Source organism: Cynara cardunculus (genome assembly GCF_001531365.2).
Source record: "Cynara cardunculus var. scolymus isolate 2C chromosome LG 4, CcrdV1, whole genome shotgun sequence".
NCBI classification, from domain to species: Eukaryota; Viridiplantae; Streptophyta; class Magnoliopsida; order Asterales; family Asteraceae; genus Cynara; species Cynara cardunculus.
The window spans coordinates 18,748,736-18,771,966 of record NC_037531.1 but is presented as its reverse complement, the minus strand read 5'-3'; the positions used below and the strand labels follow the sequence as shown (position 1 = coordinate 18,771,966).

Genomic DNA, 23,231 nt, shown 5'->3' with positions numbered 1-23,231 from the left:
ATTTTGAATATTATGGACTTTAAAACGTTTATTGTACAATTACTTTAAAGATGAAATTAAATATACGTACGTTTTTTATGTATAATTTTTATTTTTTATAAAGAAAAAAGTTTCAATACTCTCTTAAGATGAAACAATAAATTTTTTGCATGTTTTATGATGATGTACCCTTATTACGTAGAATACATGTCATACTTCAATAGGAGTCCTTTACTCAAAAGCGTATTAACTTCTCTGTATTTGATGAATGGACGGACCCGACCAGTGTAGTACATACAATGACATGAGTCATTATTTTGTTCCTCCGTCGTAGTGTAAAAAGTTATAGGGTCGTGAAAAGTGTCATCGTGTCAATTTGTTATGTGCAACTATATATATTTTGAAACTACAATGAGAACACGAGTTTCTTTTGTTAGAGTTGGTTTGCAAGATTTTTTTTAGACCCACGTTCGAGTCTTGTTAGTGTCATTTTTTTTAGTTTTTAGTTTTTAATTTCAGATTTATTATGTTTCTAAAAAAATTTGAAATAAAAGATTTAAACACATGACCTCACATATAAAAAATAATGTACTAAATACCATACAAATTAGATTTTGTAAAATTATTCATATATTTGTTTTTTTATAATCAAATAATGACATCATTTAAAAAAAAATTTAGATTGGTCTTTGATTTGATGCACGTCTCTGAATATTTTTTTTGGATTTCTGTCAAAAGTAAAGTATTAATAGAATATATATTTCTTGGTTTTGCTCCGAAAAACATTCTCCTGCTCCTCCACTAAAACATATATATATATATATAGGAGCCTATTCAAGGGAGAACTGAGTTGTTTGTGGTAACTGTGAGAACCAATATTAACCACAAATCAATAGATAAATTAGGAAATTTATAAATTTGGTAATTTTAAATTAAAATCTTAATGCAAGGATATTTTTGGTATTTTAAAACTCTCCTCTCTTCTCTCTCCGGCCACCGTCCTCCGGCCACCATCCTCCGGTGATACCACTATGATACCACTGTGATACCTAAAAATATTGACTCTGTTAAACAAAAGATACACTGTGATACCTAATCATATATAAGATGCATAGTGATACCACTGTGTTACATCTTCGATCGACCACACAAACGACATCAATGTGATACCCAAGCACATATATGATGCATTGTGATACCATTGTAGTATCACCTGAGGACGGTGGCCGGAGAGAGAAGAGAGGAGGGAAGAAAGTTTTAAAATACCAAAAATATTCTTGCATTAAAATTTTAATTCAAAATTGCCAAAATTATAAATTTCCTAATTTATCTATTGATTTGTGGTTAATATTGGTTCTCACAGTTACCACAAACTAATTAGTTCTCATTTGATTAGACCCCTATATATATATATATATATATATATATATATATATATATATGGGTGAGTTAAAATAAAAACCACTCAATTTATAAAAACCGTGAAAACCTCATTCAACCAATCATAATTTTTCGTTTTGTTCATTTTTTTGTAATTATGAGAGGTTGATTAACCATTTTTATTCTGGAGGGTGTTAATCATGGATATTATCATCTTCATTATTTTAATTTTAGAGAAATACATGAAACAGTTTCATTAAAATTTCATTAAGTAGTATATGAAATAATTTCATAACCACATATGAAACAACTTCATCAAAAAAAGTATTATATGAAGCAATTTCACAAGATTAACAATTTCATGAAAAAATTTCATAAGATTAAGGACGGATGAGAGTAGTTTTTACAAATTGGAGTGGTTTTCATTTGATCGCTCTTCTCTCTCTATATATATGTGTGTGTGTGTGTGTGGAGGAAGAGGTTCATTTGAAAAGTGGTAAGTATTTGAGAAGTAAAGAACTGATCTTAACACTTCATATGGTCAAAATTGATCAAGAATTGTTGCTTTGACAGATTAATATTTGCGGCTTTGACTGGTCAACCGAAAAATAGAGGAAGAGTTTCGTAACTGTTATAAATAGGAGACAAACAAGTGCATATATAAACTCATACTTCATATGTGAATTAGTTAATTAGTTCACCATGTGAATCAATTTTTAAATTCATACGTGGATCACACGGATTCATATGTGAATCAGTTAATTAGTTCATATGTGAATCATACAGGTTCATATATGAAACAGTTAAATAGTTCATATGTGAATTGATTACACATATGCGTTGTGGTGCGGTTTATTCAAAATAAGTTTGACCACGATGTTTGACAAAAGACACAAGACAATAGAGAATAACTCAAATAAAGAATTTGTAACTTAAAACTTATGAGAAAAACTAAAAAAAATATTAAATAATCAATGATGTATTAACTATTTCCAGATAAATGATTATATATATATAGACTTGGGATCATGTGAGACCAGCCTGTTTTCGTGAGACCCGTGAGACCAACATTTTACACTTGAAACTTCACAGCAAAATGCTGTGAAGGTGACTTTTTAAAACCTTCACAGTGTTTTTGCTGTGAAGGTTCGACTTTTTTTAAACCTTCACATTGTTTTTGCTGTGAAGGTTACGTGTAAAAATGTGGTCTCACGGGTCTCACGAAAACAGGCTGGTCTCACGTGAACCCAACCCTATATAAAATATGCTTAAAAATTATATGAAGATTATACGGTGCGCAATACGGTATGAACCGTAATTTAATAACTCAAACCAGCAAAATGTACCACAAAATGCATTTTGATAAAAATACAAACCAAAAACAACACGATGGAAGTTCACAACCATATATTACGATGCAATAAATTTGTACAATTTAACTATTTAGATGAATATCCCTAATTGATGTACTTTTTGTGGTGGTCTGTCATCCCCAACAAATTTACAAAATTCATGTAAAATGTTTTTTATTAACCTGGATATCCAACCCGTTATGCGAGCAGACTAATTCCAGAGCGACCACTTGTTTTGCAGATAGCTCGGAGTCACCGTATTTAAACCTCCGTGGCCACAAGAAGATTTTTATTCCTACTTGGATTTAAACCTGGGATCTCCGGGTGCTCTTGACCTTTGGAGGCAAACTCAAATCAATCAGACATCATACTTGTGGTTATGTTCATTTTATTTTCAAGTGAACAAAATATAAAGTTGATTTTTGAGACGATTAAATGGACCACTTTTCAGAAAAACAGAGCATTCAATGTGGGGAGCCTTCATGGTTTATAAGGAATTTTGGCCCTATAACCTTTTTGTTGTTTGGTATGTTTTTCTAATTTTGATTATTACTTGAATATTTTCTACGTATTTTAAATAAAAATAAGAGCAAAGACGAGTTTTCGTCCCTAACATATGTCTACCGTAACGGTTCTCGACCCTAAATTTTTATTTAGTCTTTTCTCGTCTATTACGGTTGTCTATTTCCGGTGGTTTTTGTCCCGTTTAAAGGCTGTTATTTTTTTTTTTCTAGTTAACTCAATTTAAATGAGGGGTACTTTGGTCATTTGAGATTTCAAAACTATTTTTAACTTTTTTCCATGTAATGAACCCCACCCCCCTCGTCCCTGTCTCCACCGACGCCAGTCTTCCACGACCCTAGCATTGACTGCCACCAGATCCAAACTTGAATAAGGTCATTCAAAACGTAAAATAAAGAAACAAATTCAAACATGAAAATTTCGACAATATATGAACATAAACAATATGAATTCAATTAAATTCTTTTTTTTAATGCAAACCATAAAATCAAAACAATAAAAATCTAAAACTAAATCAAACATAAAGCCGACGTCAAACAAAAATCTAAAAAGTGGTTGGGTATGGCTTCGATCTAAGAGGTATTATACCTGATTTGGTGCATATTTGGTATTCGTATGGGAGTGAAGTCCGTCAGAGAAGGGAATTGTTCCCTAAATCGTCCCAGGATTGATCGGAGCTAGAACGAATGCGAATAGAGGGAGGCCACTAAAATGGAGGAAGAAGGGTACTCGATGATGACTTCATCTGGTACCCAACGACAATGAGGTACAACAATGAGCGGCCGCCGCGAGGAGGGTTGGTCTTTGTGTTAGGTTCGATATTTGGATGATATATTTTTTAGAGGAGGGGGGAGGGGTTGGTAGGTGAAGTTTTATATATTTTTTTAATTCTTATAAAATATATAATATCGTATTAAGAGAAATGAAAGTGGACTAAACGAAAAGAAAACCGACTAAACAAAGTTAGGGACGAGAACCATTAAAATAGACAAACTTTAGAGACAAAAACCGAACCTTACTTTAAAAATAATATATAAGAATAAGACTACAAGAAGGGTCATTGTGTTTTATTTCTCCCATGTGTATGACATGACACGTATCAACCAAATTACATGTGTTTTCAATTTTCAACGACTCCTTTCAAACGTAATGAATGATGCACAACATACAAACGTACATGTATCATACATATTTATGTGTGTGTGTATATATATGTATAGGTATGTATACATTTCAATGCATTCTTTAAATCAACTCCCAAAAATGAGGAGCTTGGAAGCGTTTCTTTTCGATGGTGGAAAGGAAACTGGGCACAAGAAAATATTGATGTCCGACGTGGTTGTGACGAGGAAGAGGAACCTATTTCGTGGCCGTAAGTGGAATACTTTGGACGTCATAACAGTTCTTTGGATCACAGCTGCTCATATATTGACGTTATTTGCACCATTTGCGTTTACTTGGGGCGCATTTTGGGCAGGATTTTGGTGCTATGTTTTATGCGGGTTGCTTGGTCTGACTCTCTCCTATCATCGAAATCTAGCACACCGAAGTTTTAAGTTGCCTAAATGGCTTGAATATACATTTGCTTATTTTGGGGTTCAAGCTGCTCAGGTTTTTTTATGTGCTTTCTTTTTCATATATATGCATGGCTTAAAAATGTATATTTAAACTTGACATATGTGACAAGTCCTTAACGGAATGAATTATGAACTCACAAACCATCAAACATATACACGTTTAACAAATATTCCAACGACAATTTGGAGATCTTACGTTTGAACATTTCTTTAACATGCGATAAAACCATTAAATATATAGGTTTAGTCATGTTCTTTTTGCATTTAGTTAACAACCAAAATTCTGACTGATAATGGTTTATTTATTTATAGAGGGACCCAATATTTTGGGTGAGCATACATAGATCACACCATCAATACGTTGAATCAGATAAAGATCCACACTCCCCGACCTATGGTTTTTGGTTTAGTCATATGGGTTGGCTCTTCGATAGTGGCTACATTGTCCAGAAGGTGCCTATTTCTTTATGTCTAACGTTATAATCAAAGTTCATTAATTTTTTTGGCTGATTTCCAGTAAAGTTGATCTGTTGAATGTGCATGATTTGCAGTATAAAGAACGTAAAAATGTCGAAGATTTAAAGAGTCAAGCATTCTATAGGTTCATCAAGAGAACTTATTTATGGCATGTACTCGGATTTGCAGCCATTGTCTATGCAGTTGGTGGATTTCCCTACCTTGTTTGGGTTATGGTAATACTTTCATCAAGCATTCTATACGTTCATCAAGTTGAATTTCTTTTTTTTTTCGAATAACTTTTTTAGAAGTACGATAAAATTCATCCATTTGATAATTTGCAGGGTGTGAGACTCACATGGAGTTACCACTGGACGTTTCTAGTGAACTCAGCGTGCCATATATGGGGATACCAAGCTTGGAACACCGATGATCTCTCTAAGAACAACTGGTATCTCTTCAAAAGCGTTGCATATATTTAAGTTATCTTTTTTTCACAATATTTATAACTTTTTTGATACACACACACACACACACACATACATATATATATATATATATATATATAGAGAGAGAGAGAGAGAGAGAGAGAGAGAGAGGGGGGGAGAATCAAACGAGAATGATAACTATTTAAGAAAATACGAAAACAATCAAATTACGTGCAAAAGACATGTGATTTTACATTAATGGCCAAAAAAGGTGTGCGGACGACTCTGGCCGCATATTTAAGTTGTCAGGAAAAATCGCTTGAATCACATGTGATTTTACACATGATGTTAGTGTAAAATCACATGTGATTTGACTGTTTTCTTATTTTCTTAAATATGTATTGGTCTCGTTTGAACCTGACTATAAACATCTATATGTGTGTGTGTGTGTGTGTGTATATATATATTATATGGTACAAAGTAAACATGATGCAAATGCAGGTGGGTGGCCATAGTTACTTTTGGAGAAGGGTGGCATAACAATCATCATGCATTTGAGTATTCAGCTCGATTTGGGTTAGAATGGTGGCAGCTTGACCTTTGTTGGTGGTTTATACGGGTTCTTGAAGCAGTAGGGTTAGCCACCAATGTTAAGTTGCCAACCGAAGCTCACAAGCTTAGGAAATCCTTTGCGTCTACGCTAGAAACGAATTTGAAGTGATGACGCGTAGCTTTCACATCCGATTAGCATCCATATATAGATTCATATATTAGTTTATATCAAATAAACATCTCATCAAAACAACAAAAAGGATAATAATGGCAAGTCGTATAATAATGTATATGTCTGTAAGGTATTATGATTTATGAACATCATTATGAATATTTCATAAGTTGTATTTAATATCTGTTTCAAGATATTTGTCTCATTTTTTCTTATATGCTTTATACATACATACGTACATTACATACATACACACACACACACACACACACATATATATATATATATATATATAGGTCTATTCAAGGAAGAACTGATTAGTTTGTGCTAACAGTGAAATCCAATTAATTTTTTTAGAAGAAAATATTTAATTAAAATTAGTTACCTACTATATCAATTACCTAATATACATCGTATTTTAAAGACGTTTGTGAATCAAAGTGTATCATGGTGATAACGTTCACGACGTTTCACGTGTATCACAATGTATGTTCTTTGTTTTATGAAATGTATCATAGTGTGCATTTTCGTTATTTTCATTGTTTTACAAAGGGTATCACATTGTGCATCTTGTATGTATATCTGGGGCATCACATTGTGTATCTTGTGTTCACATAAGGTTCATCTAATAAGATTCGCCGAAGAGAGGAAATAGGAGAGATGAGAGAGGATATTTAAGAATTCCATAATATACCATTAATTAATATTTTAAGTTAAAATTACCAAAATTATTAAATTTCCTAATTTAACCTTTGATTTGTGGTTGAGATTGGATCTCACAGGTTACCACTAAAAAACAGTTCTAATTTGATTAGGCTCCTATATATATAAAACCCGGGATGATCTATATGTAAATATATGCAAGTGTTTTGTGTTCCATATGAATTGAACAGTTTTCGAGCATTTTAAATAACTATTATAATTTCTTATCAACTGAAGCATATAATACATAAAGCTCAAGTTTTATCACAACAATCTTAAATGTATTGATTTACGAAATATAAGTCCCTCGGGAAGCATAATTGGTTCCGATGTGGTATACTTGAAAAACTGATGATAGTTCGAGTATGAACACGCATATATGGGAGTTAAACTTCCTTTGGGGTTAGACGTTTTATGGGAATTGTACTTAAACCAACCATATAACGAGCCAATGAACCAATGCGTATTTGATTTTCACTCAGATGATTCTTTTGAACAAGAAAAATATTGACTAGCTAAAAGCTTATCAGTTAAAAAACCATTTTACACAAAAAAAAAAAATCTCAAATATATCAATAAAAAGATATTGTGGCATTTAATGTGGCAGTGGTCATTGAGTCATGATAATATTTATTGTTTCCCTGAAATTTATTGTATTTTCATGTCTTGTCTGAGTATAGCAAAGTTCTAAATTGCATGATGCATGATGTATGGTATATGACATTGACGTTAAGCCTTAAATCCTTAGGAGGTCCAATGAGGGTACAATTTCAAGTCGTGGCATGTGATGAGTAAATTTGTATATCATACACACACATATGCTTTATACCGTTACTCCAACACTTGACTGCGGACTATTGAGCGCTTGAACGATAATCCAGAAAGTCATAATTGGGGTTTTGAATAAGACGACATTTTTATTTTGCATTTTTTTTCCATCTTCTTGATATATTGGATATCTATATAAGACATTCTTCGGATAATTCAAATCAATAAGTGGACCTGACCATTGAATCATGATTCTCAATCGCCATGTAAAGGCACTTCGATCCACTATTGAGTACGTTATGGTAGAAGTAGGTTAAACAATATTTGCTTATTACATCCTTTGTTTTTATGAAAGATTAGCCGATCATTCATAGTTAAACAAATATGTTTTAATGTAAAATTAGTTATCAAAGATAAATATCAATGATTTAATTTTATTTGGATGGGTGTATTGGTTCTGTAAAACCTTTGAGAGAATTTTGAAATGCTCTGATTTTTTTGAGAGAATAATGAGGCAGGAGATCAAAAATGGTATCATAGTCTTTGTCCTCCTAAGAGGTCAGAAGTTCAAACTTCACCAAAGATGAAGAGTGTATGTGAGTTTTTTTTGTTGCATTTGTCATATATAAATATTATATACTTAAAAAAAATGGTCAAATAGTTCTGTAAAAATCTATATGTGGATCATACCAACATTGGATTTAGATTGTTCATAAGATTATGAGTTTTGACTGTTTAATTGTATACGACCTGAATAAAAGGATATGATGCAAAAACAGGAAAGATATCAAGTGGAGGTGTGCATTTTACGTGATCAATATCTTTTGAAACTTCTTCTGAAGAAGTTAGACCAAGATTGAGACATTTACAACACCTTCAACATATTATTTAAAATAAAAAAAATAGAGATTTTGTGCTTTTTTTTTCCAACGAATTCTCTATATTATTACTTAAAATAGAAAAAATAAAACAAAACTTCAAGTTTAGAGAGTTAAAACTTGACGTGATGAGAGATAAATGATTTTTTAATTCATTCCTACCAACAAGATTGAGTTATTATTATCTTATATAATTTTGTAGGGCAAATTGCATGAAAAATTAATATACTTTAACTTGATTCTTATTTTGGGTAACGTACTTTGAAAACTTCTATTTTGGTATCGAAGATGTAAAGTTTTAAACATTTAACTACCTGAGTAACGGTTTGAAGCATTAATCGGTTACCATGCTGATGTGACGAGCTGAGTGATGTGGTATTCAACCCAGTATTATTTATTATTCAACCCAACTTAAACAAAAATTAAAATATATAAGAATCAAACGTAAACCAATATATTATGGAACTGTTTTTTCCAACAAAAAGAGATCTGCCTGTGAAGCAATGCTCTCAAACAAAATTTCAACCCTACTAGTGTGGTAGTAATCGAACGTCAAAAAAACATGAATAAATTTGGTGGGTATTTTACAAATGAATATTAATTAAATATATAATTTAAATTTATGATAAAATGAAAATAAGTAAATAATTAAGAACTAATTTTTGGTTCAAGGAGGAGAGTCTAATGTCCCAAATTAACCCACCTTCAATGGCCCAATCCATGATTCAATCACTTGAGTGTTGAGCCTTTGACTCAATTTGTTAACTTATCGGTCCGATTGATATCTAAAAATTGTAATAATTAGTAGACAAGTAGAAAATGTTGGAGTGAACCACAAAAATTAGTTGCAGTTGAGTCAGATCTAAGCGTTGGCTAAGTAAGCGTCTTGTAGTATAAGGAGTAAGTTAAATAATGTTGAAATAACGTTATAAACCTGCAATATTTTCTATCTCCTTCCAACATGGGATACAAAATTTTTGTTGGGTTAATTTTGGTTCTAATAATTCATAACGTAACCGGGGGTGCTTTTGTTTACTTCAGTTGGTAGCAATACATCATCTGAACCTTTTGTGGTACGAGATACACTAGTACTGATCAGATGAGTTTCGCATTTGAAGAAGTTCGTCTGAAGCTAATAACATCCTCTTTGTGGGATTCGTCCGTCTTACAAGCGGTAGTAAAAATCTGAAAACTCCTGAACAAAAATGACTGAAACGAAAAATTTCAAGAGAGACTGAATGTGAAAGACAGAAGAACAATAGAGACCTTTAATAACTTTACTTGTCATATTGTTCTTGTCACGTTATTGACACATCAAGATAAGAATCTTAATAAAACCGTACAATAGAGGTTCTTACAAAAACCTCACTTTCTTCTCTTTTTTAAAATGTAATTTTATTAATAGATTACTATAGAAATTTAATATATATTATAAGGTTATAAAAAAATTCAAATATAATTTATTGATTTTCACCTTTTTATGTTAAATTAATTTGTTAATTTATATAGTTTGTTAACATATTTTGAAAAGAATTAAAACATAAATATGATTTTATACTACAACTAAAAAAAGTGAAAAGTTATATTAATCTTTATAAAAGTAACACTAAATAATAAATACTCGTAATCTCGATTCGACCAAATATGTTAACAATTTGGTATATTTTTTAAAAATAGTAAGATATTTTATAGTTATTAATTTATGATTTATAAATTAATTATATATATCTAATAATCTACACATAATCATATAATGATATAATTTTAAAATTAAAACTTATTAATACAGAAACACTAAGCATAGCCCCTTTATAAAAATTTATAGAAATGAAAAATAAAATAAAATTAACTTTTATGTTTTATAGATTTATTAAAATAAAATAAAATGGTCAAAAAATAATAAACAAAAAGTAACAAACAAATGTTTACAAGAACCGGAATTTTGTTCAAGCACCTGAGTTCTAATAAGAACTTGTTACTAGACAAAAACCTTTGTCCCATGGTCGAGGTTCTTGTAAAAAAGGGGTAATTGATGGGCAGAGAATGAGGATGGAAATGATTGATGATAGTGTTTGGTTCAAGTATGGTTGAGACTCAAATATAAAACCAGAATGTTTATGATCAGTTAACACACTAATGTCACAGAACGTGAATAGAACATAGCAACTTATTGTGCATGACGTATTTTCGTTGCATTTCTAAACGAATTCCTTCAAAATCTCATTGTTTCATACGAGTATCTGTATTTGGAACTTTATTTAATGCAAGTGGATGTGAAGATGATATTGTAGTGTGTGGGTGAATAAGAAAGATTGTAATATAATCACGTATCGTAAATGTATAATGGTCTGGTTTGTTCATATGAAATTAAGGGATCATTTGATTCATTCTAAGGAATGAAAATGGTAGGAAATTAGAAACACGTATTTTCAGTAAATTGTTCTATTCTTTAAATTTGGAGATTTTCACACACATACACACACTGTTTTTCTCTGACTTTCTCCAGTTTAGAGAAATGTTTTGGAAAATTCATTACGAAAAATTGTGCGAATTCTCCATTTGAAAGAAATTGTTGGAGATGTTTTTAACATTTGGTTTCCATCATTTTGTTTAATTAATAAAATGTTTGATTAAACATAAATAYGATAATTGATTTGTATTATGTTATTACATTGGTTTACTACATAATTTTTAAGATTAAAAGTTTATTTTGTTAAATATTTAATTTATGATTAAATTAAAATTAAATTCTAATTACTTGACTAAAAATTTATCACCCGACAAATGGATTACATTTATCAAATTATAAATGGTTACATTATTTATTATATTATAAACTATTATATATATATATATATATATATATATAAATATACACACACACTAAAAGGGTACTCGCATAATATAGTGAGATAAATCCCGATTTTAATGTTTAGTTTTATTCTTTGTCTCTATCGATATCATACGATTTTATGTGGTTTTAATAAAGCGATAATGTTTTTATTTTTGAATGAAATATAAATTTGAAGATAACATAAAAATTTGGAAAAAAATAAATCGATATTAGTATCAAATTAACTATTTAATAGTTCTCTTTTTTTGTATAACTTGTTTAATTCAATTTTTTATTATCATTTAATTTAAATTTAATAACAGAGTAATTTATTTTTCATTTAATAATATAATTTTTTGATAATAATTAAATATTTTGTTTGAACTCAAAATATAGTTTTAATAAGTTGTCTTTACGCAAAATTACTTATAATATTGAATTTTAGTAACATGCATCAATAAATAGTACTTCATGCATAAAAAATAATTTTGGGTTCACGTGAAACCATACTGTTTTCGTGAGACCCGTGGACCAATTTTTTACAGAGCAAAATGCTATGAAGGTAAAAAAATCAGCAATTTGTGAAGAGTCCATACATTTGATTGGTTCCAAATTAAAAGTACTATATTTTCTTCAATTTCATTATCAACACTGCTTTTGACGTAGCATTTCACAATTTCTTTTAAGCTCTAGATCTCGGTACATGCATCATTTTCATCTAGGTATCCATTTTATTAGTGGTACTCATGACCTCAAGTTAATGAATGTTGCTTTCACAAGCGGCTTCATCTAAATTCTTTGATATCGAGTTGCGGTCATGCCCTAAACAATTTTTGAAGTGTCGGTAATCATTCGCTATTGCCTTCTTCCTATTGTTGTCGTACACGACAAGAGTGCAAGATTAATAGCATCGAGAACATTTAGATCAAATTATCTAAATAACAGCCAGTAAAATCTCTTAGCATATAATAATTCATCTTGAAAGCTCTTCATTTTCCAACAGACTACTGCAAATATAACGTTTTCACGTACCCCTTTTTATATGGTTATGGAAAAAACCATGTAAAAACTGCTTATATAACAACTCAACATGTTTTATGATGCATAGCTAAGCAACATAGACTAATTTTTTATGTAATCAAAATTCAACTTTTTGGAATCACAAAAGCAATTTTTAGATTAGTACATACAACTTCATTGTCGTAGCATATATCACCCTTTCTGTTGTATATCGATCTTGTATTGAAGTGATTAAAATCACCAGAATATTTTAAGTGTAGAGACAAATTGCGCATACTTGGACAATTACGTTACCCAGTCTTTATCTTTAATCCCGATGTCCCGAGATTATATACAAGTGGATCAACAAAATACTTCATGCATATCATCAAAATATTCATGCACACAAATTTCATAATATATATATGGGTCGGTTGAAATAAGAATTGAAGGTAAAATATCGTGAGATAGTAAGAAGACCAGGTTAAAGAATGGTTTATATGCGAGTCACTGAAAAATCGTAAAAAGATCTAATTGAAGATGTATATGTGAACCAACGTTACAAATTATTCATACGGGTTCATATATACAGGGCCGTCCCTGGGGGAGGGCGGGCCGGGCGTACGCTCAAGGCCAATAAAAATTAGGGGCCCAAATTTCTTTAATATATATAATAGTAGTTCAAAAAAATTAGTAAATAGAAGAAACACAAAAATTAGTATCTAATATGACAAGAAAATATTTTGGTATTACATTAACTATTAAAGACCCAAACATGTATGAATTAAATATATTAGAGAAAAAAATACATAACGAGGTTAATCTATCATTCATTATATAATATTATTTAATGTTTTTCTATGTTTTTTTTTTATATCTAAAACCGACGTCTAAAACTAATTGCTTCGAAAACTTTGATATATTCTCTATAATATCTCCCATCGACTCTTTTGATTATTTCATTCTCGCATGAATTCTATTTTTATATTAGAATATAATAGATTTTCTTGTTATTAGCTAACAAAACCCTCATCTTTTGAAAAAATTACCAACCACATAAGACGGTACAACTTATATGTATATTTAGAATAATAAAACTATAATTGTTTTTTCATAGTTGTTCTTTATTATCTAATATTGAATGTATAAATCTTATGTACTATTCTATCTCTAAAAGAATAATAAGATCTCAAACTATCACCAACATGAAATTTTTTATTTATATAATCGATGATTCGAGAAAAAGTTTGTTTTAATCCTAACCCTATGTTCTTGAGTCTTCTTTTATGTAGGAAAGAGAGGAAAGTAATAGAGGAGGAAAAATATTCTGTTCTCGAGATTTTTTTAGGGAAATGAAAAGAAAAGGAAAGGAAAAAAATTGTATCAAAATTTATTTTTATTTAATTATTTTTCCTTCCTCTCTCTTCTCTATTAACAACATAGGAAAAAAAACATTATTTTTCTTTTCTCTCCTTCCCAAATTCAAAAACATAATATAAAAATTTAAAATGATGTTAAAAAACATTAACATGAGATCACTGAAAAACCAACCTATTTACATTAATTTACATAATGTCACTCGGAAATCAGAAGAATCGACTTTATGACCCCAAATGATGTCATTATATGTACTAAAAGTATATGATAAGATGTTTTTGATGATGAAAAAAATTATCGATAGTACATAAAAATGTTCTAGTAGATAATATTAATTTAGAAATGAATATTGATTGATTTTGCGTCCAGGAATAGTCGGAAAAATGGTTTTATATGAATTTAATGTTAATTCTGATGATAAAAACAAGGGTTAAATGCATGAAATAGCAATCTATTTTCATAAAATTTCTTATTATAGTATTATACTTTTGTTTTTCTTTATTACAGCAATGTACTTTCAAATTATTTTTTATTACGACATTGTACTTTAAAAAATCTACCCATAATAGCAATGAGTAACCTGTTACCTTTTAAACCGGTTAACCCTTTGACTTTTTTGTTTGTGTGGCTTTAATGAGGTGATGTGGATGCCACATCATTTTTGATGACTTAATTAAAATAAAAATAAAAAACCTATTTCAAATTATTATTAGTGATTTTTATTTTTCATTGCTATGATCTAAAAAAAACATTTAATTTTTTTTTACTTTTTCTTATTAAGTTGCATTCAAATTAAATATTCTTAGAGTAAAATATTTATTAAATAAATATGAAACATTATTTTCGAGATATATTTTGTTTGTTAAAAAGGTAACTTTTCCTATTTTATGTTGTTCAAATAAATACATATATTTTAAAGTTCTCTTTAAAATATTAACGAAATAAATTGTTATCTACAATTTTTTAATATTGTTATATTAATAAATAATTCAAAAATGTCTAATTAATTTAATATATTTATATGTCAAGTAAAAAGTTTTTGAACAAATATAATATATTCTTTAAAATATAATATTTTTTGGTAAAAAAAGGAACAATTTTTATTTTTCTTTTTTCAAAAAACACATATTTTTTTAAAAATGTTAGCGAGATAAGTTGTGTTCTACTAGTTTTATTGATATTGGTATGTTAATGAATAATTTAGAATTTTTTTAATTCATTTRATACATTTATTAAATAACATGTAAAATATCTAAATATTAAAATTAAAAATACAGTGTTTAATAAGAACTAGTAAATGCTATAATAAAATAATTTTAAAAGTACAATGATGTAGTAAGAAAGTCACACCACTATAGTACATGTGGACAACCTACGTGGACAATGAGGTGGCATGGAAGCCTAGTATAATGGGTAAGTTTAAATCAAAAGGTTACCCAATGCTATAATGGGTAAATTTTTCAAAGTACAATGTCCTAATAAAAAATAGTTTGAAAGTACATTGCTGTAATAAGAAAAACTGAAATTACAATGCTATAATAAAGAAATTTATGAAAGTAGATTGCTATTTTGTGCATTTTATATATTGAAAAAAATATCGTACTTATCAAGGGCCCATTTTTACATCTCTTCCAGGGCCTAAAAAATATCAGGAACGGACCTGCATATATACATCTTCAAATGGATTTATTCAATGATTCACATATGAACTTTTATTTAACATTCTCTTCGTACCTTCTCACGATATCTTGCATTGTTATTTAAACCTTCCACTACATGTATGTATGTATATATAACATATATAGCAGGAATATAATTGAACGTATATGTATGATCTCGGTTTTGTAAAGATCTTAAAAACTCACCAATTGGCTGATCGATATTGATGCTTAGAACACTGATAAACCAAGATTGTCCGACAATATTTAATAATCCCTATTAAACAATTGATCTGTATTGCTCGAATTTTCCATAATTTGTCTGAACATTATACCTTAGGTATAATGAATGTCCATACAATCCACATAACGTTTTTCGCATTGAGAAAGATTTAAAGTTGACGTATAAAGAAAATTTTACAATAATTTTGAAGACTATTATTTATTGTCTTATACCATTCAGCACCATTTGATTATTACATATTTCATGATTATCTACATTTTTCAGTTGATTAATACAATATCCATATTTTCGTTTACTTGTAAATTAAATCGTATGAACAATCTCATTGATTAATTCTCATTTTATAACACAAAAATTTTTAATACTTCAAAATTATTATTTCAATAAATCAATTTGTAATATATTTGCTGTATATGGGCTTTTGACCTTCTAAAATATTAGAGGTTCAGGTATTGTTTGGCAAAAATAAGCTAGTTTATTTTTTGAACCTGCCCAAAACCCATCTTCCTTGAATCCATAATGCTAGATCCATGAGTGTCCCACCTTCATAGAAAAATGGGTTTTGGGTTGGATCCGTAATAGTTGCGGACCGATGCTTACGGATCTGGCTAAAAAATGCAAGATTCAAATCAAGAATGCAGAAGTATTTGATGCTAATAGATAATATGAAATCAGACCCAAAATTTGAAACCAATTTATAACACCAACCTACCTAAATCTCTAAATTCCAATCCCACAAGTACAAACAAAATGTGAGGTTAGTTCAAGTGATAATAAGACTTGAACTTTTGAGGATTCTCTTCGGTGGTCATTGGTTTGAGTCTTACAAGGTCAATGGAGATTTTCCTAGAGAAACTATTCTCCATGGCTCTCAAATTAGTCGAGGTGCAAGCAAGCTAGCTCAGACACATACGGAAACGAAAGGACAGCGAACATGACAATAAACAAAACATAACTAAGCATAAATCAAATAATGGGAAACTAAATACGAAAAAAAAATACATTAATTACCAATATTGAGAAGTCAAAAGATTGCTTGATTACACAGCATAAATCTTCACTCATTTTTTATGTGAGCCGATAAAGCGATGATACCAGGTTTAGTGAGACAATGATGTTTCTGGACCTAAACTTGTCATCCTGACTCATTCTACCAAGTTGATAAAGTGCAACTTTTTTTATTAAGTGAATTATTTAGTTATATAAGGAAGAGTTTGAGCAAGTGATAGAGTCGTTGCAAACGCGTATGTTTGGAGGTGGCTCAACGCAGTGCCATTCTTTTTTTATCGGCCTCAGTTGCAACTTTAACATCCGTTGCCAATCCAACCATGTGAAGGAACTTGATCAACTCCCATGTCAAGTCGAATTGCCACAATTCCAATCCATGTCGAGCCGATTTTGGAAAAGCATGGTGATTATTATGCCAACCCTCTCCGAAGGTTAATATCGCCACCCACCTGCATGTTTAAATATTCATCGTAGGACTAAATCTAGGTTGATTATCTTTTATTTTATTTTATTTTATGTCATGAATATGAGCAGCCTATATATACCCAGAGAGAGAGAGAGGGGGGGGGGACAAGATCAAACGGGAGTACGATCAACTTACGAAAACGAGTGAAATTTCAAGATCACATGTTATAGAGTAAAATCACATGTAAGATAACATGTTGAACAAGCCGGCTACAGACGACTTGGTGAACACGGCCAAGGGTAGCGAGAAAGGTCATTATGACATCACAACATATTTATATCACACACACACACATACACATATATACTACCTTACAAACCAGATTTGTCAAAAGTCTTAAAAACAATTTTTAATGCACAAAGTACTATAGATTTATGCACAAAGTCTTAAAAATCTTAAAAATAAGTCATAATGCATTAAGTACTACTACTTTATGCATTTAGTCTAAAAATCTCTTAAACTACAATTAAAATAACATATAATACAAGTTAACAATGCATATTATTACTTTTTTTTTCATGTTCCCAAGATATTTTTGACACATTTCACTTATGCCTTCACCATCTCATACATCTATGTCTTCTTCTCATCCCCCAAGGTAAGATTCAAAATTATATTCACAATAAGTTATTCGTTCATCTCTCATTCAATTGCTTTAGAACTTTCGGTTTCACTCTCGATCTCTTGATTCTTTGCTCTTGGTGTAAATCGAATACATTTATGGAGTCGTTTAAATMTGTTGGATTTTAAATATATTTGATTTTAAACTGTCATACAATTTTTTCATCGATAGACTGTAATTGGAACCATAACTCTTATTTATTCAAATTGAATTAATATGTAAAGATCAAGTATAACTTATATCATCATTAAATCTTCTCTAATAAAACCAGTGAAACTTCAAAACCGTTAAAATTCACAGCTCCTACCGCATTACGCGGGTATACAACTAGTATATATATTGAAGCGTTTCAACTTGAATGCAAGAGAGGTAACATACCAGTTATTGGTGGACGTATCGGGGGTGTTCCAGGGCCTCTGACCCCACATGTGGCTAGCCGAGGTTACAAGGAAGGTGAAGTGATTCATCACCAATTCTCGCATGCCCTACATCACAAATCCAAAATCAATTAACGATTCTCTTGCATATATTATTACCTTTTACGATCAATTGAACCCTATGAAATCTCTGATACAATACTTGATGTAACTTTAATAAGTTTTTAAGATCAGTTTTATAATAAGTTGTTAAAACAAAGTTATTTATACGACCTAATAAGTTTTACCGAGAAGTTTAGCAACCTAATAGATGCAAAATGTAAATCGTTTTATTATACTTTTGTGAACTGGGTACATGTGAAACAAACAAATTGTGAGACAAAAATATGTTAATTGATATTCTAAATCCTAGTCTTAGATAAGCAAAATTCATACGAGGCCTCATCAATAAAAGCTCAGTAATTTATGATAATCGTGAGATACAATTTGACCCCTGATCTAAAAAAGTGTATCATAGTGTGTATTCATGTTGGACTAAGATGAGAGAAGAAAGGGGAGAGATAAACTATCAAAGGAGAGAGGAAAGATAAAATAAATATAAATTTTCCTAAAATGCTATTTTTTTAAAAATTTTAAGTCAAAATTATTAATTTTTTAATTTAACTTTTGATTTGTGTTTGAGATATCTTACTAGTTCTCCTTTGAATGACTTCATATATATATATATATATATATATATATATATAAAAGGTTGGTTTCATGTGAGAACATATTGTTTTTGTGAGACCCGTGAGACTACATTTTTACACTTGAAACTTCACAGCAAAATCACTGTGAAGGTTTAAAAAAGTCAAACCTTCACAGCAAAAACACTGTGAAGGTTACATTCACAGCATTTTGCTGTGAAGTTTCAAGTGTAAAAAGCTGGTCTTACGGGTCTCACGAAAACAGGCTGGTCTCACGTGATCCAAGTTTATATATATAACTTAAAATCTTATAAAATACTATATTCTGAAAAGCATTGAACATCCTAAATAACAGATGGGATTAGTTATATATATACCATTCCCCATGCCAAGTAGGGAAAGCCTCCATGGAGATATAGTAGGGCTGCAAGTGCAACCGTATGCCAAATAGACGTGTCATGAAGAAACCGATAGAACCACTGCGCCTTTAACTCGGCTACGTTCGAGTATTCTCCACTTCTTGATTCTCCACACTAATTCATTTCATCAATTTCCAAATCAAAGATTACCCACTAATTACAGATGCATACATCATTCTGATTATATATATATATATATATATATATATATTATAGAGATGGTAAAATTTATCACCTTTGCAGCAATATACTGGTTGTGACAAAACCAACCCATATGACTGAACCAGAAACCTTCCATTGGGGTATGAGGGTCCTTTTCTGTATCAGCATACTTATGATGCTTCTTATGCACGCTAACCCAAAATATTGGATCTTTCTGCATGCATTTGTAAATATGACCAATAAACAATTCGCCAGCAGAAAACACGATTAAATGCTATAAAATGATTCATGGAACCCACCTGGCCACCATGAGCACCACAATACACGAAGAAATACTCGAGCCATTTGGGGATCTTGAAACTCCGATGAGTAAGTAGTCTATGATAACCTAGGGTAACACCCAGTCCGGTGAAGATCAATAACACTAGAGCCACCCAAAATGCACCCCAATCGAACACGAATGGTGCACAACCACCCAACACATGCCTCACGATGATCAAACAAAGGTTGGTTATGTCTGCTGAATCCCATTTCCGGAACCAAAACCCTCTCTTCCGCATCTTCTCCAGCTCCAGTATTGGTGTGGACTCGGGTGGTGCCATAGTTACATAATTTGGCATTTTGTTATAAAGCAGGGTGACCTTTGCTGATGGGATTGGAACTTGGGTGTTTTGTCGATGGCTGCAGTGGTCGGAAAATAAATGGTTGATCCTCCCTTGATGGCTGTTGGTCATAGGAAAGTAGGGATAATTAGCAACGTGGCTGTAGCTAGCGACTTTGGAGGAGCGGGGATGTGGATGCGAATTTGTAATTTTATGCATATGTTTGAGGTTCTAATTATGTTGGGTCCACTTTGTATTATCCATCTTTCAATACTGTTCTCATTACGTTTAAGGTTCCAATTACGTCAAGTGGGCGCTTTGGTTACATTCAAATCTTACAACAAAAAAATTAATTGAAAAGTTTGGATTTAATTATTATATCAAATATTAATTACATTTATAATGTTAAAAAGATTGACATGTCTAAAGTTTAATTATTATAACAAATATTGGTAACATTTAAACTTAAAAAAATCATCATTAATAGAGAAATAATATATATCATTCCTAACATTTTTAATTTTCCAATTACTCAAACATCAATTTAGAAACGTTGAATTTCCTTTAGAGTAAATTATGGATTTGATGACTGTGTTTTGATATATATATATTTTTTTTGATTAAGGTCTTTATGCTATGTTTATTATGGTTTTGGTCTATTTATGGTGTTTAACATGTCTTGGTCATGGTCCCAATAATTAATACCATTAAAATGAATCTGTTAACTCGGTTACATCAGGGTCATTTTAATTTTTTGTCTATTTTTTATATTTTTCCTATTTACAGAATTCTTACCTTTTCTTAAACTATTTGTTGCTGCTTTTATTTGTCACATGTCTTACTATGATACATCTTCAAATGAATTTATTCAATGATTCACATATAAACTTTGATTTAACATTCTCTTCGTACTCGCGATATTTAGCATTGTTATTTAAACCTTCCACTACATATATGTATGTATATATAGCATGAATATAATTGAATGTATATAAAACATCATACTAATTATATGATCTCGGTTTTGTAAAAATCTTAAAAACTCACCAATTGGCTGATGTCGATGCTTAGCACACTAATAAACCAAGATTGTATTAAACAACTGATCCGCAGTATTTGCATACTTTTCTATGACACTTTTGCTTATTAATTAGTCCAAACCCAAGGCATTGCTCGAATTTTCCATAATTTGTCTCAACATCATACCTTAGGTATAATGAATGTTCATACAGTCCACATAACGTTTTTCGCATTCAGAAAGATTTAAAGTTGATGTATAAAGAAAATTTTACAATAATTTTCAAGACTATTATTTATTGTCTTATACCATTCAGCACCATATTGTTTTTGTGAGATCCGTGAAACCAATTTTTTACACTTGTAACTTCAGAGCAAAATACTATGAAGGTAAAAAAAATCAGATACGACAATTTATGAAGAGTCCATACATGTGATTGGTTCCAAATTAAAGGTACTCATTATCAACATTGTTTTTGTCGTAGTTATTCACAAGTTCTTTTAAGCTCTAGATCTCCGTACCTGCATCATTTTCATCTGGGTATCCATTTTATTTAGTGGTACTCATGGGAATCCATCTTTTTCAAGACTATTATTTATTGTCTTATACCATTCAGCACCATTTGATTATTACATATTTCATGATTATCTACATTTTTCAGTTGAATCCAAGATTCAAATCAAGAATGCAGAAGTATTTGATGCTAACAGATAATATGAAATTAGACCCTAAATTTGAAACCAATTAATATCAACACCAACCTATAAATCTCTAAATTTCAATCCCGCAAGTACAATTGCGTATGAATCATCTAATGCAACCAAGGCTTTAACCCAATTTCAAGAAACGTACCACACAAAATGTGACATCAGTTCAAGTGATAATAACACTTGAACTTTTGAGGATTCTCTTCGGTGGTCATTGGTTTGAGTCTTACAAGGTCAATGGAGATTTTCCTAGAGAAGCTATTCTCCATGGCTTTCGGATTAGTCGAGGTGCAAGCAAGCTAGCTCAGACACGTACGGAAACGAAAGGACAACAAACATGACAATAAACAAAACATAACTAAGCATAAATCAAATAATGGGAAACTAAGTACGAAATAAAAATACATTAAATACCAATATTGAGAAAGTCAAAAGATAGCTTAATTACACAATATAAATCTTCACTCATTTGAGTCGATAAAGCGATGATACCAGGTTTAGTGAGACAATGATGTTTCTGGACCTAAACTCGTCATCCCCACTCATTCTACCAAGTTGATAAAGTGCAACTTTTTTTTATTTATGTGAATTATTTAGTTATATAAGGAAGAGTTTGAGCGAGTGATAGAGCCGTTGCAGACGCGTATGTTTGGAGGTGGCTCAACGCAGTGCCATTCTTTTTTTATCGGCCTCGGTTGCAACTTTAACATCCGTTGCCAATCCAACCATGTGAAGGAACTTGATCAACTCCCATGTCAAGTCGAATTGCCACAATTCCAATCCATGTCGAGCTGATTTTGGAAAAGCATGGTGATTATTATGCCAACCCTCTCCCAAGGTTAACATCGCCACCCACCTGCATGTTTAAATATTCATCGTAGGACTGAATCTAGGTTGATTATCTTTTATTTTATGTCTCATGAATATGAGCAGCCTATATATACACACACAGAGAGAGAGAGAGAGAGAGAGAGAGAGAGAGAGAGGGACAAGATCAAACGGGAATACGATCAACTTACGAAAACAAGTGGAATTTCAAGATCACATATTATAGAGTAAAATCACATGTAATAAAACATGTTGAACAAGCCGCAGACGACTTGGTGAACACGGCCAAGGGTAGTGAGAAAGGTCATTATGACTGGTCATCACAATATATTTATATATATATATATATATATATATCTCACACACACACATATATATATGTATATATATATAGGGTCGGGTTCACGTGAGACCAGCCTGTTTTCGTGAGACCCGTGAGACCAGCATTTTACATGTAAA

The 23,231-nt window shown here is 30.8% G+C and overlaps 3 protein-coding genes across 3 annotated transcripts in view; 1 reads left to right on the top strand and 2 right to left on the bottom strand.

The window, feature by feature from the left end:
* Positions 1 to 4,496: 4,496 nt before the first annotated feature.
* Positions 4,497 to 6,415, top strand: LOC112511613 (palmitoyl-monogalactosyldiacylglycerol delta-7 desaturase, chloroplastic-like). Its single transcript, XM_025117302.1, has 5 exons — positions 4,497 to 4,844; positions 5,123 to 5,263; positions 5,362 to 5,502; positions 5,611 to 5,717; positions 6,196 to 6,415. Exons 1-5 carry the CDS (start codon positions 4,497 to 4,499, stop codon positions 6,413 to 6,415), a joined length of 957 nt encoding a protein of 318 aa, XP_024973070.1.
* A 10,723-nt stretch (positions 6,416 to 17,138) lies between these two features.
* Positions 17,139 to 20,219, bottom strand: LOC112510986 (palmitoyl-monogalactosyldiacylglycerol delta-7 desaturase, chloroplastic-like). The gene is made up of 5 exons (XM_025116340.1): positions 19,917 to 20,219; positions 19,691 to 19,831; positions 19,414 to 19,569; positions 18,352 to 18,458; positions 17,139 to 17,334 (listed from the first exon to the last, which is right to left on the bottom strand). Exons 1-5 carry the CDS (start codon positions 20,217 to 20,219, stop codon positions 17,139 to 17,141), a joined length of 903 nt encoding a protein of 300 aa, XP_024972108.1.
* Positions 20,220 to 22,604: 2,385 nt separating this feature from the next.
* LOC112510985 (acyl-CoA C20 Delta5-desaturase-like) overlaps positions 22,605 to 23,231 on the bottom strand; it is a 3,405-nt gene continuing 2,778 nt past the window's right edge. The window contains exon 5 of the mRNA XM_025116339.1: positions 22,605 to 22,800. Within this exon, the coding sequence (XP_024972107.1) occupies positions 22,605 to 22,800 (196 nt within the window). The remainder of the gene's footprint in view (positions 22,801 to 23,231) is intronic.

Bases quoted from the DNA above. Each gene is read 5' to 3' on its own strand.
- LOC112511613 (XM_025117302.1), top strand. From the start codon at position 4,497: ATGAGGAGCTTGGAAGCGTTTCTTTTCGATGGTGGAAAGGAAACTGGG. The intron at 5,503-5,610 runs GTAATACTTTCA...GATAATTTGCAG, and splicing joins CCTACCTTGTTTGGGTTATG to GGTGTGAGACTCACATGGAG. The intron at 5,718-6,195 runs GTATCTCTTCAA...ATGCAAATGCAG, and splicing joins GATCTCTCTAAGAACAACTG to GTGGGTGGCCATAGTTACTT.
- LOC112510986 (XM_025116340.1), bottom strand. From the start codon at position 20,219: ATGGCACCACCCGAGTCCACACCAATACTGGAGCTGGAGAAGATGCGG. The intron at 19,570-19,690 runs GTGATAAATTTT...GAAATGAATTAG, and splicing joins ACCAGTATATTGCTGCAAAG to TGTGGAGAATCAAGAAGTGG. The intron at 18,459-19,413 runs GTATATATATAA...TTTGTGATGTAG, and splicing joins CCTACTTGGCATGGGGAATG to GGCATGCGAGAATTGGTGAT.